This window comes from Acinonyx jubatus, chromosome C2 (assembly GCF_027475565.1).
Source record: "Acinonyx jubatus isolate Ajub_Pintada_27869175 chromosome C2, VMU_Ajub_asm_v1.0, whole genome shotgun sequence".
Taxonomy (NCBI): Eukaryota; Metazoa; Chordata; class Mammalia; order Carnivora; family Felidae; genus Acinonyx; species Acinonyx jubatus.
This window is the reverse complement of record NC_069384.1, coordinates 149,627,958-149,644,762: the sequence shown is the minus strand read 5'-3', so window position 1 is coordinate 149,644,762 and position 16,805 is coordinate 149,627,958. Positions and strand designations below refer to the sequence as shown.

The 16,805-nt window shown below is 40.4% G+C and overlaps 1 protein-coding gene across 1 annotated transcript in view; it reads right to left on the bottom strand.

Annotated features, from left to right (window-relative positions):
• SCN10A (sodium voltage-gated channel alpha subunit 10) overlaps positions 1-13,368 on the bottom strand; it is a 94,084-nt gene extending 80,716 nt beyond the window's left edge. Inside the window, exons 1-3 of the mRNA XM_053221912.1 lie at positions 12,998-13,368; positions 11,623-11,750; positions 8,511-8,591 (exon numbers count right to left, since the gene is read on the bottom strand). Of these exons, the coding sequence (XP_053077887.1) occupies positions 8,511-8,591; positions 11,623-11,750; positions 12,998-13,267 (479 nt within the window). The 5' untranslated portion in view covers positions 13,268-13,368. The remainder of the gene's footprint in view (positions 1-8,510; positions 8,592-11,622; positions 11,751-12,997) is intronic.
• Between the last annotated feature and the right edge of the window lie 3,437 nt (positions 13,369-16,805).

The window sequence follows — 16,805 nt, the reverse complement described above, 5'->3', positions numbered from 1 at the left end:
GTTCTCAGTATGGTTAGTGACGGGCATCCTAGGGCCATCAAAGGGCCTTTTGAGTGACTCTTTATGAGCTTAGGAGGTAGAGATGATAGAATATGCATTTTTCATCTCCAGCTGGGCTCCAATCTGATATATCCTTCCCCTCTGACTGCAGTGAATCTCCAGTTTCTTTCTTTTTTTTTCTTTTTACTTTTTTAAATATTTATTTGAGAGAGAGAGAGAGAGAGAGAGAGAGAGAGAGAGTGTGTGTGGGGGCGGGGGGAGGGGCAGAGAGACAGGGAGACACAGACTAGAAAGCAGGCTCCAGGCTCTGAGCTGTCAGCATAGAGCCTGACATGGGTCTTGAACTCACGAACTGCGAGATCATGACCTGAGCTGAAGTCAGATGCTTAACCAACTGAGCCACCATGGCGTCCCTCCAGTTTATTTCTGAGCATGCGTGCGTGTGCGCACACACACACACACGCACATGCACACACACACACACACACACACACACACACACATATATATATATATATATATATATATATATATATATATATATATATATGAAACAAGCAGAGAGATAGGCAGGCAGGCAGTCTTTACCAGCAGGAAGCAGTATAAAGGTAATGTTTCAGGGATGTATAATGTCTGGGGAGGGAGATAAGAGATGGGAAACGCTTCTGTCCAAAACATTGTATCAAGAACAGAGTGGGAGGAACCAGCTTCTGATTCCTCACTGGCTATGATCTCCTCAAGAATACACAGCATGATCTTTGTAGCCCCAGTCTATCCCAGGGACATTTATCCTTTTCCTTTGGGCTCCCAGCAACATCAGTTTGCATTTCAAAAATAAAATCTGGAATCTGATAAATTTTCATGAGGCCAGAATGCTGAACATCCTCCAATACCTGCCACATAAGTTTCTAGAACTAAAACCAGAGAGGTAGATTTTTATCTCTTATGTATATATTTTTTCAACGTGTGTTTATAAAAGAAGCTTTGTCAACAATTCAGTTCATGCAAAATCTGATAAAGAATGAATTTAATAATAGTGGGCATGGAAATTGATACAACCTTGGAAAGCAGTTTGGTGATATCTCAAAAATTAAAACCGCATGTCCCTTTGACCCAGTCATTCCACTTCTGAGAATTCGTCCCTCACATGTACCCATGTTACTGTGCAAAGATATGAGCAAGGAAGGATACTCACTGAAGAATCGTGATGGCAAAATATGAGGATTATCTTGATTAGGGCCAACATAAATGCCTATTAATAGGATAATAGTTAAATAAACTTGGCCTCATCCATGTAAGTGAAATCTATTCAATTTCTATGGAACGTAGGCTGCTAGGATTTTTGCTGGGATTTCATTGACTCTGTAGATTAATTTGGGTAGCACTGGCATTTTAACAGCTGGTGAGTCTTCTAATCCTTTAACATGAGATATTGTTAATTTCTTAAATATTCATTTATTTATTTTGAGAGAGAGAGAGAGAGCGCGCGTACGTGTGTGAGCAGGGAAGGGGCAGAGAGAGAATACTAAGAAGGCTCTGTGCTGTCAGTGCAGAGCATGATGTGGGGCTTAGTCCCGGTGACCATGAGATCATGACCTGAGGCGAAATCAAGAGTTGGATGCTTACCGGACTGAGCCACCCAGGAGCCCTGAGATATTGTTAAAGTTATTTGATGCTTCTAAAATTTCTCTCAGTAGTGTGTTGTCATCTTTCAGTATAAATGTCTTACACATATATTTTACAACAGCTTTTGGATTTATTATTTCTACGGTTTTTCTATTTCTTAACTTGCTCTTTTTTCTTTTAAATTATTCATTCGTTTTCCTTTCATTTATTTTATTTTTCTTTTTTTAGCTTTATATCAGGTGCTTAAATAATTCTCTTCATTTTATACTGATATAAATATTCTCTGCTTCAATACTATGGATTAACCCCTAAATACATCTTTAACCTTATAGGTGCTGGGTATAGTTTTTAAATTTTTCTTCCCTAGAAATTCTATAATTTGAGTTTATAGTATTTTTTAATCTAAGAGTTTAAAGGTTTTCAACATTACCAAATGGAAAGGCCTTTCTTTTTTTTTTTCTTCTAATTTTATTATTACTTTATCACAGTGTGATGGGAGAATGTTGCCTGTATTATTGTTGAAGTTTTGTTGTGATTTAACATTTGGTCAATATGTATGGCAGTATATTCCCCATTTTTCCGGGAAAATGGAGTTTGATATATATTAATCAGATGTGTTTATGAATTACATATTCAGGTCATCTATATCTTTACATACTTTTTAAACACTTGGTCTGTCATAGGCAGAAATTAATTATACTCTCTGGTCCTTGTAATGTTTTTGTCTATTTACCTTTATACTGTTATGATTTTTGATTTATGAACACCGGTGCCACATTATTTGTTGCAAAGACACACATTACTCTTTTGGATTATTTTGCATTACAAAGTGTCATTTTCATCCTGTTTAATGAGTTTTGGCTCAAATTTCACCTTCTTTGATATTCACACCTCATGTCCCTCCCTTCCTGTATGCCTTTGCTTATATCTTTGTCCATATATTTTTTTTTAAGTTTATTCATTTATTTTGAGAGAGAGAGAATGTGGGGGAGGGGCAGAGAGAGAGGGAGAGAGAGGACCCCAAGCTGGCAGAGCAGAGCCCCACGCGGGACTCGATCTCGTGAACCATGATCAAGAGTTGGACACTTAACCGACTGAGCCACCCAGGTGCCCCTGCCCATTCTTGAATTTTGACTTCTCCATATGACCTGGAGCAGTATACTGTTTATTCAACATACTGGATATTGCTTTGTTATGTCACATATTTGTGAGTATGTGTGATTTGTTTTTGGAACAGAGGAGTCAAATCCATTTATATTTATTGACATGACAGATTTGCTTGATCTTTGTTTATATAACTTCAAGTTATATATTTAATAGTTTTTTAAAAATATGGTATTGTGTGACATGTTTGATTTGCTTCTTGTGCACAGACGATTCTAAATTTAGAACAGTGTTTATTTGAGTTCTATTGGTTGCCTTCACAAGTACAAATTCGTAATTATAACTAAAACCGTGTAGTGCATTTTCCTTAGTACACTATCTATATCTCTTCTTTCCATTTGTTAACTCTCTTTCTTTTCCCACCCACCTTATGCATCACCTGATTGTGTTTAATCATACGCTTTTGGTGCTTACCTTTCTACTGTTAGATAGAATCATTTTCCCTTCCTTGATTTATCTACTTTAAAGAATACTCTTCCACTTCTTGCTATTATAGAAGCAGCAGCAAGTGAGCGTACCCCGCTCCCACGATCTTTCCTCTTTCCACTCCCAGTTATTGTTACTTGTATCATGTCCACATTTTCAGGGCCTCTGTGGTTTTAGGGGGTAAAATGCCTCCATCGTCATGTTTATCCCTCTCTGCGGGCATCTCCTTTAACAAGTCCTGACGAGCTGAGTCATTTTGCCAGGCCTCCGCCCACTTTTGGCCTTCCGAGATTGTTTTGACATCTTTGTCCTCTGTGCTTTTCTTTCTCCTTCTCTTTGTTCTTGTATATTTATACCATTCTTATTCCCATGCTGTCATTTTATTGGCGTTCTGAGAGGGTTGGGGTAAAACATATGCATGCTATCTTCCATATTTAACCAGAATCCCCAAATAACTCTTACTTTTGAAAGAAAATGCTTTGCCTTAAAAGTTCAAAATAAGGATAGAGATTTTTACATGCTATATGATCTCAGCCTATATATAGTTAAGAAAACTGCAGGCCCCAAATGGTGCCACTTAGAGTTCCCAAACCAGGGCTTAAAACCCAATCTTTACGGAGTTTCCATCTCCCCAGAAATGTGGCCTTGACTGGCCAGTCAGGAAATTGTTCTCTCTATCAGCACCAAAGAGTCTGTCACTGGGGTCCTCTTCATCCCCAAAAGAAAGGCGAGGTGATCTACATGAGAAGACACCTGCTTTTTCCCCTAGCAAGCTGCCTCCTCTGGAAGAATCCTTTTCCTTTGCTAATAACTTTCTTACCCTCATTCTCCTACCTATAAAAACCTTCTACTTTGTACAACTCCTCTCTACTTGCTAGATGGGCTGCTGCCTGGTTCACCAATCATTTGATAAAGCCAATTAGATCTCCAACTTTATATATATGGAGAGAGAGAGAGAGAAAGGGAGAGAGAGAGGGAGAGACAGAGAAAGAGAGAGGAGAGAGAGAGAAGGAGAGCGCGAATAAGCTAAAATACCAACAGTGATTTCTCGACCTAATTACTCTCTTCTGATTTATATTTTTCAGTAGTCTGTATTTTACGCAATGGCCATTTTTAAAAAATCATTTTGTTTTTAAGCTTTTTAGTATGATATGTAATGTGCATGATAAAAATGCACATGGACCATAAATTAACTGTAAAATGAAAGCTTGCACATTAGCTTGGGCTACCATAAAAACACACCATAAACTGAGTGGTCAAAGCACAGAAGTTGCCTTCTCACAGTTCCAGAGGCTGGAAATTGGAGATGAGGGTATCTCCTGGCCAGGCTCTGGTGAGAACCCTCTTCTTGGTTTGCTAAGGACTGATTTCTTGCTATGTCCTCACATGACAGAGAGAGAGTCCTGGAATCCATTCCTCTTCTTACAAGGACACTGGTTCTATTGGATCACGGCTCTGCCCTTCTGATCTAATTTAACCTTGTCACCTCCTTAAAGGCCCCTTCTCCAATACAGTTACTTGGGTTAGGGCTTCAACATATGGGTTGGGGGGGGGGAGGGTAGCATAATCCAGTCCATAGAGGCTGTGTGACAACTACTCATGTCACTAAATGGAACATTATGAGCACCCCATAAGCCCCTTCCCAACTATGTCCTCCCTCCTCTGCCCTAGAGATTTTATTTATATTTTTACCTCCAAGTAAGTACCTCTAAACAAAATAGTTAAGTTCTGCTAGTTTTTAAATTTTGTATAAACGGAATCATACTTATGTAATCTTTCGTGTCTGGCTTTTTTCATCCTTGTTTTGTGGAACAGTAATTTACTCATTTTTATTGCTATACATTATCCCATTTTAAGAATATAAGAGGGATATTTAATGCACCAAAAATTTTTGGACATTTGGGTTGTTTCCAGTTTGGGGCTTTTATGGACAGTGTTCATAAACTTTCTCGTAGCTATATCCTGGTGCCCATACATATTTCTGTTGAGTTTATGTTCCTAAGAGTATAATGAAGAATCACAGTATATGTGTGTCTTCACCTTTATTTGAGGATATCCACTGATTTCCAAAGATGTACAAATTTACATTTCCACCAGCGGTATATGAATTTCTGTTGCTCCATACCCTTAATACTTGGTATTGTCACAATTTAAAAATTTCCTCATCTGATGGGTAGATAATAATCTCTCAGTGCAATTTTTAAGTGTTTTTTTTTTTTTTTAAGTTTATTTATTTATTTTGAGAGACAGAGAATGTGGGAGGGCAGAGAGAGAGGGAGAAAGAGAAAATCTCATGCGGGGCTCAAACCCATGAACCATGAGATCATGACCTGAGCTGAAATCAAGAGTCAGGTACTTAACTGACTGAGCCACCCAGGTGTCCCAATCTCTCTCCGTGTAATTTTAATTCGCATTTCCTTGGTTAAGAAAAAGGTTAAGGATATTTTCATATGTGTATTGACCATTTGGGTTTCTGCTTTTGTGAAATATCTATCCAGATATTCTGCTCACTTCAAAATTGGTTGCCCTGATGTATTTCTAATTGACTTGCAGGATCAGTCTTCTGGATATAGACACTTTTTAGGTATATGTGTTGCAAATGTCTCTTACTCAGTAGGCTTGCTTTTTCACTCTTACAAAGTTGCCTTCTCATGAACAGAAATTCTCAATTTTAGTAAGCGACAATGTATCAGTTTTCCCCTCTGTGGTTAGTGCTTCTTGTGCCCTATGTAATAAATCTTTCCCTAACCTGAGGTCATGAAGAAATTCTCCTTCTGTTTTTGCCTGAAAGCCTTTCTGCTTTTGTCTTTCAGGAAAAAAACTTTATTCACCCACCTAGAGTTGATTCTTGTATGCGGCATAAAGTTGGATGTTCAAAGTAATTTTTCTATCGAGACACTGAATTCTCCAGCATCTCATATTGAGGACTGCCCTGTCCCCACTGCTCCGCGGTGCTGCCTTTAACGCAAATTCGATGCCTGTATGCGAGCCAACTATTCCGTCCCACTAGCCTGACTAATCTTACCCCCCACTGCACCTGGTTTCAATTATTGGAGCTTTAGGGTACATTCGTACACCCAGTAGGGCCAGTTTTCTTCTCCCACCTTGATTTTCTTCCTCAAAAGCATCTTGGCTATCATTTGCTCTTTACATTTTTATATAAATCTTAGGGTCAATTCATTGAGTAATAAAAAAAAAAAAACTTGTTGGGATTTTGATTGGGCTCGCATTAAATTCATTAGTCATTTTGAGGAGTCTTACGATATTGTGACTTTGAATCCGGGAATATAATACATCTCTCCATGTATTGGGTTTTCTGTCATATTACTCAGCATTTTTCATAATTTTCTTTGTAGAGATCTTACTCATACTTTGATAATCTCGTTTCTAGATACTTTTATTGTAAAATGCCACTGTAAATGGTATTTTTAAATTTATTTTTTATTTATTTTTGTAAATGGTATTTTAAAAAAAACCATTGTTTCTTGATAGATAGAGACATGCAACTCATTTACGTATATTAATTTGTACCCAGTTACCTTGCTATGCTGTCTTGTTAACTTTGATAGTTTATCTCTAGATTATGTTGGTTGTTTTATGCACACAATTGTATCATCTGTAAATCATGGCATTTTTGCTACTTCTTTTCTTATTCTTTCTTTTCCTTGCCTTCCTATGCTGGCTAGGCTCTCCTTTACAAAGTTAAATAGAACTGATGAAACAGACATCTTTCTTTTTTTTCTTTTTGTTTCTGATCTCAAATGGAAAGCTGGCCATGTTTCACAATTAAGTATGATATTTTCTACCTCCTTCAGTGTCATTACCCTTCACCAGAGCACAGCCATTCCCTATATTCCTTCCTTTCTAGATATTTCTAATCACAAGCAGATATCAAACTTTATCAAATGATTTTTCAGCATCAATTAAGATGACTACATGATTATTCTCTCTAATCTATTCATAAAATAAAACACAGGGGCACCTGGGTGGCTCAGTCGGTTGAGCGTCTGACTTCGGCTCAGGTCGTGATCTCACGGTTAACGAGTTCGAGCTCCACATCAGGTTCTGTGCTGACAGTTCAGAGCCTGAAGCCTGCTTAGGATTCTGTGTCTCCCTTTCTCTCTGTTCCTCCCCCACTCCCACTCTCTGTCTCTCTCGAAAATAAAGATTTTTTAAAAATTAAAAGAAAGAAATAAAGCATATATTGGACCCTTGAACAACACAGGAGTTAAAGGCACTGACCCCCTGCACAGTAAAAATCTACATATAAGTTTTGACTCCCAGAAACTTAACTACTAATAGCCTACCGTTGACAGAAAGCCTTACTGATAACATCAATAGTCAATTAGCACATATTTTGCATGTGATATGTATCAGAGACCATCTTCTTACAGTAAAGTAAGCTAGCAAAAAGAAAATGTTATTAAGAAAAGGAAGAGAAAATACATTTACAGCACTATACTATATTTATTGAAAAAATCCATGTAAAAAGTGAACACGCACCAAACCTATATTGTTTAAGGGTTAACTGTATTTTCTATTGTAGCATGCATTAATGTTATAATCAGAAAAAATAATTTTTTTAAATTTAAAAGGTGGAAAAAGGCAAAGCTCTACAGAGTTCCTATTATTATACCAAAGGTACGTCAGTCTTGCACTGAGCTAGGGGCACCTCTCTCAGATTTGTTGGTGCAGGATGTTTCTGGAAAGGCCCCACTATGTTCTGAAACTACAGAGGTTCCATCTGCTAACCCAGGGAAATAGAATCTTCTCAGGAATATTAAGGGCACTTTGAAGTGTATGAGCCATGATAACATAAATAGCTTCATTCATGGGTAATTTTCTGAATATGTTCCAGAACCATTTGTTCTTCATTCCATCTCAATTTTGCTCCTGCCTCTCAGAGTAAGCCTTCCCTAAACTTGGTTGATGTGTGTACCTAGCAGGTGAATGTGGGGAGTGGGTGGTGGCAAGGCTCATCTGCCCAGGCCACCCCAGACTAATGAAATCAGACCCTCTGGGACTGAGACCCAGGCTTTAATATTTTAAAAATCTCCCCCAGGGGATTCCAAGGTTGAGAACCACTAATCTGCAGTTCTTTAAAGCTGAAAATCACATGTGTGTTTATGAACCAAAGTCCACAGAAGAAGGAAGTATCTAACCATCATAAAGTCTGCAATACTCAAACGAGACCAGCAGGAAAAAGACAAGAAAAAAAGCCACCAAGGGAAGGAAGAGACGAAGAGGACAGAAAGAGGAGGCACAGGAAGGACAGTGACAGCAAATCTACTTACTCAATTCTCTCTGGAAGCTCGGTTTGGGTCATGCCCACACAATTGACCAAAATAGTGACCGTAATAAATAAACTGAACCACCTGAGAGGGCTGCGTTAAGGAAAAGCTGAGAGTCGCCATGTTTCTCTGACATCATCCATGATCACCTTGACACTGAACTACTAAATTCATAGCTTTTAGCTAGGATCAGCTTTATGGTCTTGTCACATAGCAAGTGCTGGCATTTACTGAGTGCCTATCCTGGGCTGGCTACTTCATCCACATTGTTTCTAATACAATTGAACCTATAGGGAGCTATTCTATCTACATGTTGGAACTAAGAAAATGGGCTGAAAAAGCTTAAATAACTTTTCCTAGGTCATACAGCCAGTCAACCATGGTGCTGAGATGTGACCTCAGATTGTTTGATAACAGAACCCTGAGCAAGAAGGAAGGAAACAAGAATCCTTTCTCCAAAATGGCCTGCTGCCCAGACACCTTCATTTCACTATACAATATATTCTGGAATTACATCCAGCCAATGCCTCTTTTTTTCCCAAAAGATAAAGAAAATACTCCTAAGAAGTTAGAGGTAAAGGGAGGGTTACCAGCTTTCATGGGAATTAATTCAGTCAGATTGTTTTCCTGACTTAGCTGAGATCAGTCACACTGAGGAAACAGACCTCTGGCTAGGAATGGTGGGGGCAGGCACAGGAAGGAAAATGCTGGATCCAGGAGAAAATTCCAGAGAGGAAATTTCCAGGAGAAAATTCCAGATGGAATCAAGCTGTGGTAGACAACTCTGTATAAACAGAGAGAAGAATTTTCGAGGTTGCACCAAGGGACTACCACAAAGGGAAGGAGGAGATAGTGAGGAAGGCGAGTGGAAAGGGGTAAATAGATGGAAGGAAAGGTTGGTAGAGAAAACCCAGAGATAAATTTCTCCCATTGGACGTTTTTCTCAGGACTAGCGTGGGTTCCTAACAATTACTTCCTAAAGAAAAACAAAGCCCAAAGATAAGCTTGACCTACAGAGAGAGTGAACGACTCATCTTTCATCATTTCAGTTTGAGCAGAAGTATTTAAAGCTATTTTAGTTTTCTGTAAATGTCTTTAATGTGCCCTGTTTTACAGTTACTTAGGAACACATCTATTTTGAAAAGGGAAATTCTGCTAATTAAACCATATTTTCCTGTTGACTTGCAATTAAATTAAGAAATGTGTTCACATGGGGGGAAAATGTTAACCCAAGGATTAAATTAAAATTGTATCTCCAACTCCACAAACCTTTAAAAGTAATGTATTAGGTATAATGTTACTTGTGGAAACATGCATAGAAAATTTGATTAGAATTACAGTTTTGGTGAGATATTAATAATAAGACACGGAGAATTCCATAGCTTGAAGAATATCTTTTGGGAGTGGAGCTACCAAGTTCATAAGATTTAAATATATAAATGCAGGCTTTTGCGAGAAGGAGACTCTCAACGGCTTTTCTGTCCTGCTATGACTCCATCCAGCAATTATGATTCATCAAATCTCAAGATGAAAAGAATGTTCACTGGTCACTTGGCTCTTTAAAGGGATTTTATTTCTAATTAGCTGTTTCTTACACCTAATTAAGATGTAACTCAACCAGGATGCGTGGAGAGGAGTTTGTATATTTGACGTTTTTCTTTATTTGTAGTTTTTATGTAATTGGATATGTATTTAAAAAAAAAAAACACCCAAGTAGAGATGACATACTGAGCGAATAAATTACCTCAGTTCATTTCCATTAACTGCCTACGTACTTATCGCTGATACTGTTCTAGGCAGGATGCAGGCTGGACCTCTTAACTGGCTGTGTGACCTTGGACAACTTATTTAATGCCTTTGAATAATAGTTTCATCATCTGTAAAATGGGGATGCTAGTCCCTTCTTCAAAGATTTCTGTACCTGTGACCGTGATGATGCTTAGGAGGTATTTAGCAAATGGTAGCCTACTGTTACCATTACATATCCTTATATAGGATCAGAAAATCCAAGGTTGAATTAAGAAAATATAACTCCCACCGCGTGGCCACAAAGGCAAAGAAAATATAATGCAAGTACACGGAGCAGCAAAGTTTCACACTGAGAGGAGTCCTTGCCAGTTACCCGCTCGCTGAGCGCTGTCCAGCAATCCAGCAAGCTGCCCCAGAATGGCAGGGAGAGAGCTCCTTTTACTGGAGTCTCCCAAGAAGAGGCTGGCTACCATCTGTCAGGCAGCTGAGGCAAGGCTGTTCTTGCAAATCAACCTCCTGGAAGCCAGGGCTGAATTTGTCATTAGGAACTTCCAATTTGGACAGTCACCAGGGAAGATCCTCGGAAACCGAGCCAAAGTCTCTTTTTTGACCTAGTTTGGCTTGCCTTGAAAAACAAAACAAAATAAACCAAAAACTGAAGGCAGATTCTGGAGCTACCTAAAAGCAGTTAATAAAACACAGACATTTGACTGATTTGTCTCTAACCATTACCATATTCCCCAGTGACATGAACCTTGGACTATTGACATTTTTTTGGTCTACTGACCTTTTTAACCTGCTTGCACTTTGGGGTAGCTTGGGATGTTGGCCGTGCCCCATGACCAATGTGGTCCCCCTGAGACGATCTATGCTCCACCCACTGTGGTCTGTCCTCTTTGTCCTCTGGCATGTCTTGTTTTTTTGCCCAATAAACAGCCACTTCCCAGCACGGCTAAGGCACAGAGTAACAACCCATGCTTATCTCATCTGCCCAAAGAACCCTCAGGGCCTTCTGACTGGTTATTATGTTGTGAGACGAGCAGGCCTCATATGGCAAAAATGTGCCTGGCTTTGCATCAGCAAAGCTCCTTCATAAGGAGGACATTTTTGGGGTCGTGCGTGCATAGGTGTGTCCCAACTAGTTTAGGTGAACCCAAACCCACCTGTGGCTTGCGTGAGCACCTCCTCTGTCTTGGGACTGCTATTGAACACATTAAAGCCACAAACACTTTTTCCTTCCAATTTAATGATTTCATTGTTTCAGGATTCCATTAGAGAAAACCTCTATTGCTAACCTCTGAAGAAGGTACTGGAAACTGGGCAAAGCCTGATTCTAAAAGGAATCATGTGGAAGAAGCAACAGTGCAAAGGATATGAGTGGACAGACACTTTGATGGCTGTTCTTCTGATCAGGTTGAAAGGACTGAATAACCACAGGGCCCGAGTTGCACTAAACCGAGAAATGGTCCTCCCTTTGTTCAGCACCATAAACGTCTACAACAAAACAAAGCAGAAGGACCTACAGTGAGAAGCATGGTCTTCACACAACCAGGTTTTTAAGCATGCATGTTGTCATCTCGGGCTTGTGAGCAAGAAGGGTTCTGGGAACCATGCATGCATCAGTGGAGAGCCAAGTGGAAGGGTAGAGTTAGAAGGGATCAAGGAGAAAGTGCCGTATCCTCACCTTCCTAGCAAGACCTCAGTCCCCATGGGTGACTGTGCATCAGGATGAGCCCATTAATAGTGCCCAATGGGCAGGCAGCTGACTTGGGGCTGGTAGGATGCATCAGGCCCACAGCCAGGATTCTGGCAGCAGGAAGGTGGGTCTGGCTGCATTACATTCCTCTTCTGATCAGTAGATCATCCCTGGTGCTGGGGTACTCCCTCTACTCTCCATTTTCTAGGTCTCGCTTTTGAAACCCTCCACTGGTTCCCTGTGAGCATCTGGGAAGGTAAGGGCTCTTGGCCCATGAGAGGAGGGAGAAAGACATTCCAGTGCCTTTTCATTTTCTCTGTAGACCATATTTGAGATGGCTAATTCGTGTCCCTCAACTCCCAAACATGCACACATTTTTTTTTTTTTTTTTGGCTGTGTGGAACATCTAAGACACAATACAAAGAGGGAAATTGTCATGAAGCAGCTCTTACTTAAACTAGTGGTTCTCAAATGTTTTTATTTCAGGACCCTTTAACACTCTCAAAAATTATTGAGGACCCCAAGGAGTTTTTGTTACTGTTTACACCCTTTTGCTTATACTGCGTGTGTGAGTGTGTGTGTGTGTGTGTGTGTGTGTGTGTGTGTGTTACCCCCGAACCCACTGAAACGGTTTTGGGAACCCCAGGCGTTCTGAGATAATACTTTGAGGACCACTGGTTTAAACCATCCTAATTTCTGTTCCCCTTCCATACTCTACCCCCACCTGCAACCTCAGGATCTCTGCTCCCACTTGCAAAGAGACCCAACAGGAGATCCTAGGCCAGTGGTCATCCAAGAGAATAGCCAGCTTCCTCTGAAAAATTTACAGCAATTGTTGCTTTTGAGGATTTGAGTTTAATTAGCCTCTCCCATAAATGTTATAAAAATGCAAAGAGTGTCAAAAAGATGAGTTGGATATATTTGTCATTAACTGAGTCTAGCTGATAGCCACATCATCCAGGTGCAGGAGAACTCCCTAGGCTGAGTGGGGCAGAGGCTTTCTCTCCCAGAACTGAGAACAGCCTTTCAAGCCAGTCACCCTTACCCGGTGTGTGCTGTAGAAGGGGTCCAGATCCTCCAGGGGCTCCCCAACCAGCTCTGCAGGGAGATCACCATAGAACTTGGGCAGCTGGTTGCAAGCTTTCAAGTCTAGCTGGGGCCGAGGCTTCTCTTCTTGGTCCTTCTGCTCTCTGTGCTTATCTTTGGCTTTCTTTGCTGCCTGCTTGGCAGTAATTCGCTTTTCAATCTCCACCAGGGACTCTGGAGTGAATCGACGGAAGTTGGTAGTTTCCAGGGACCCAAAGGGGAATGCCATCTTCTCATTCTTTTTCAGGAAGAATTTATACTCTTATGAGAGTGGATATCACCACAGAGAGGTAACAGCCTGCCCACTGGCCCTCTCCCTCCAGTTCTTTCCTAACTGACACGTTGTTGCTAGAACAGCCTCCTGACCCAGTTCCTTCCTCAGTAACTCACACTGAGCTCTCCCCAGAGCCTTACTGCCCTGTGGAACTCTTGGGAGACTGTTTATTCCATCCTCCTCCAGGCATCTCAGGATCAAGCTATGCCCTCCATGAGCTTATAAAGCATTACTCCTTCGTCTTTTGTAACACCACCACCACTGCCACCATCACCACTGCATGATTTAGCCATACTGCCCTCTCTTCTTGTTTCTATCACCACTGAGCAGTAGGCACTCTCCTGCATTCATTAAAGACTGGCTCATGTGATCTGTGGCAAAAACAATGCTAGTAAAAACTTCCCCCCTTTGAAAAGCATTTGTTAAAAAGTATGGAAGACATTAGCATGTTTTATTGTCCTTTTGTTATGCACTGGGCGCTTTTAAGAAGGGACAACCATTCCTAGATGTGACAGCAAGGGAGAGGAGAAAGCCCAGCTCCTTGGCACATGGCTGCATTTGCCAGCTGAGAGAGTGTGCTGTCAGCTGAATGCTCTAAGCTTGGCAGCATATTTGTATTTTTTTCTGTTCTTAATAAATCACAAGATTTAATTTTCCTAAACAGTTTTTTCTTCTTTGAAAAAATCATATGAATAAGAGTTTGCTTATTTCTTCAAATGATTGATTCATGGGACCATTTTTTTGCCATTTGTTTTCATCTAAGTGCACCCACATCCACATCTCCTGATAGCCGATCGATGACTTAATAGGTCATGATGATTTTAAAACTGTCCTATGGCCCCATAAGTTGGTAAAATCCTGATCTAATACATGATCTCTAATGCTGCCAGACAGGATCTTTGGGACTCTGGTCCACCACGGTCCTTACAAAGCCTGAAAGGTACTCCAATGACTAGGTTTTCTATGGGCTGCGATGTTCTCAGGAAGCTTGCCACCACTAGCACTAGTCTGGAAGCAAACAGAATGTTTGCCATCACAGATGGGTAGAGCAGTATATGTGGCATTCTTTCTACTTACTCTAGGGAAGTTAGATCTGAAAGTCCTGCAAGATTCATCCATCCTCTTAGTTCTCTGCAGTCACCATTGGCCCTGTGGATAATCTTGCTTTGCCACCTGCTCTAATGCAGTGATCTTCAAAGGCCAGTGCACAGTATGGTGCTGCACCAGCTGCGTCATTGTCACAGGGGACGTGAGTTAAGATACAGATTGTTGGACCCTACGTGCAAAGATTCTCATTCAATAGGTCTAAGGTGAGATCTAGGAGCTGCATTTTATAAGCTCATAGCTGAAGCTGTTGAAGGTGTTCTATCTTTGAGAGGCAATGGAAGCCAGTGCAACTGTGGACATGAGATGGAGCGAAGGTCAGGGTTACAAGATCAGGGTATTTGATGACCTGCTCTGACAGCTCTACAGTCTAGAGGAAAGTCTTCCTGGATTCTGGAGGCAAGTCAGAAGCCAGTGTTGAGTGTATTAGGCAAGAAGTGACCTGGCATCAAGTGGCTGGGTGTTATTGTTGAGTGACCATCCTAAGAAACTGACTCCTCACAGGTTTTGTTGAGTCCTTGGGACCTCCACCCTTCTGTTATCAGAATTAGGGCAACCACTGGCCAGAAATTTCAGGGAGCTCATACTCAAGGGACAGGAACAAGAGTGGAATTTGGTTGTTTCCGAGGGTTAAGCTTCTGTAGGTACTTGCCTTGTATCTGGGATTTCTAGGCTACAAAAGGACCCACTGGATCTCTTCTGGATGGGCCATAAAGGCATCTTAACTCAGATTTCTGAGCTGTGGTGAGTAAGCAGTTTCTAAGAAGAAACGAAGTCAACCAAAGGTGATTGAATAGATAATGGGTGTTTCACATTTGTCATTTCACTGGTGATCGAAATAACTGGTTGGTCTTTAGCCAAGACCTATGGTCTAGGTGGGCCAGCAGACTCAGGGCTGCTAAATGGAGGTGGATATAAATAAGGGTACAAATGAGGGTCTCCTTGAGATGATAGTGGATAGGGCAGGTGTGATGCGGTTTATAATAAGAAATATGTATTTGGTCATTGTCCCATTTCTGGCACAGAGCTCTTAAAACCTTTAGAATTTCCTAATTGATGTCTTGTGTATGTTAATGAGGTGCCTTTTGAAACTCACCTAAGGACGGGGGCTGATTGCCAGTGGAACCAACCATTAAAGGATTGAAGCTTTCAGCTTCCCACCTCACCTCTGACTCCCAGGGAGGTTGAGTTCAATAACCAATGGCCAATGGTTTAATCAATCATGCCTATATAATAAAGCCTTTATAAGAACATGAAAGAACAGAATTTGGAGAGCTTCTGGGTTTGTGAACACATGGAGATTTGGGGAGAGAGATGACCTCAGAGAGGCCATGAAAACTCTGCATTATTTTCCTATACGCTGCCCTATGCATCTCCTCTGTCTGGCTGTCCCTGAGTTTTATATATAAATATAAATATAAATATTATATAAAATGATATAAAATTAATATATAATATAATATATATTAATATATAAAATTATATAAAACATAAATAAATAAATATTTATTTATTTATATTTATATATTTATATTTATAATAAACCTGTAATCTGTAAGTAAAATGTTTCTCTGAGTTCTGTGAGATGTTCTAGCAAATTAACCAAATTCAAGGAGGAGGTCATGGAAACCTCTGATTTATAGCCAGTTGTTCAGAAGCATAGGAAACAACCTGGGCTTGCAATTGGCATCTGAAGTTTTGTGTATGTGAGCAAGGGGCAGTCTTATAAAACTGAGCTCTTAACCTGTGAGATCTGGTGTTATCTTTAGGTAGATAGTGTCAGAATTGAGTTGAACTATAGAACACACATCTGGTGTCTGGAGAATTGCACCTTGGTGGAGTGGGGGACATCCTAACACACACACACCCACACACACACACACACACACACACACATTGGGATTGGGTATTAGAACATCTTAACAGGACAGAGGGTTCTTTCTTCCAGTTTCTGTTGTTATTAGAACAGATGTTTCTATAGTCATGTAGCAGGTCTGAGTTGCCCACAAAGATAGCTGAACCTCATGAGAAGAACTACTTGAATTATCAGCCTACAGCAACACCAAAAGTGGGCACAATTATCTCTTTTAATCCCCACAGAAGTCCTAAAGAGTAAGTAGAAAGCATTTTCTTACATACAAGACAATTAATAACCAGTGAATACTATAGGTTATAAAGATATTATTGGACTAAACAAGCTTGTCTCTGAGTCTTTGGATTCCATACCCAGTGCTCTTCTGTTTCTGGGATGGGTCCCACTGGCTGGAGCAGTTCTGGAATCCTACTGATTGGGGAATCATTGGAGGGCTCTGGACTTAACAGAGGTATAGGTTGATCTGAATGCATTCAGATTTGATGAAGTTTTCAAGGGGCCTTAGAGCAGCCCCTT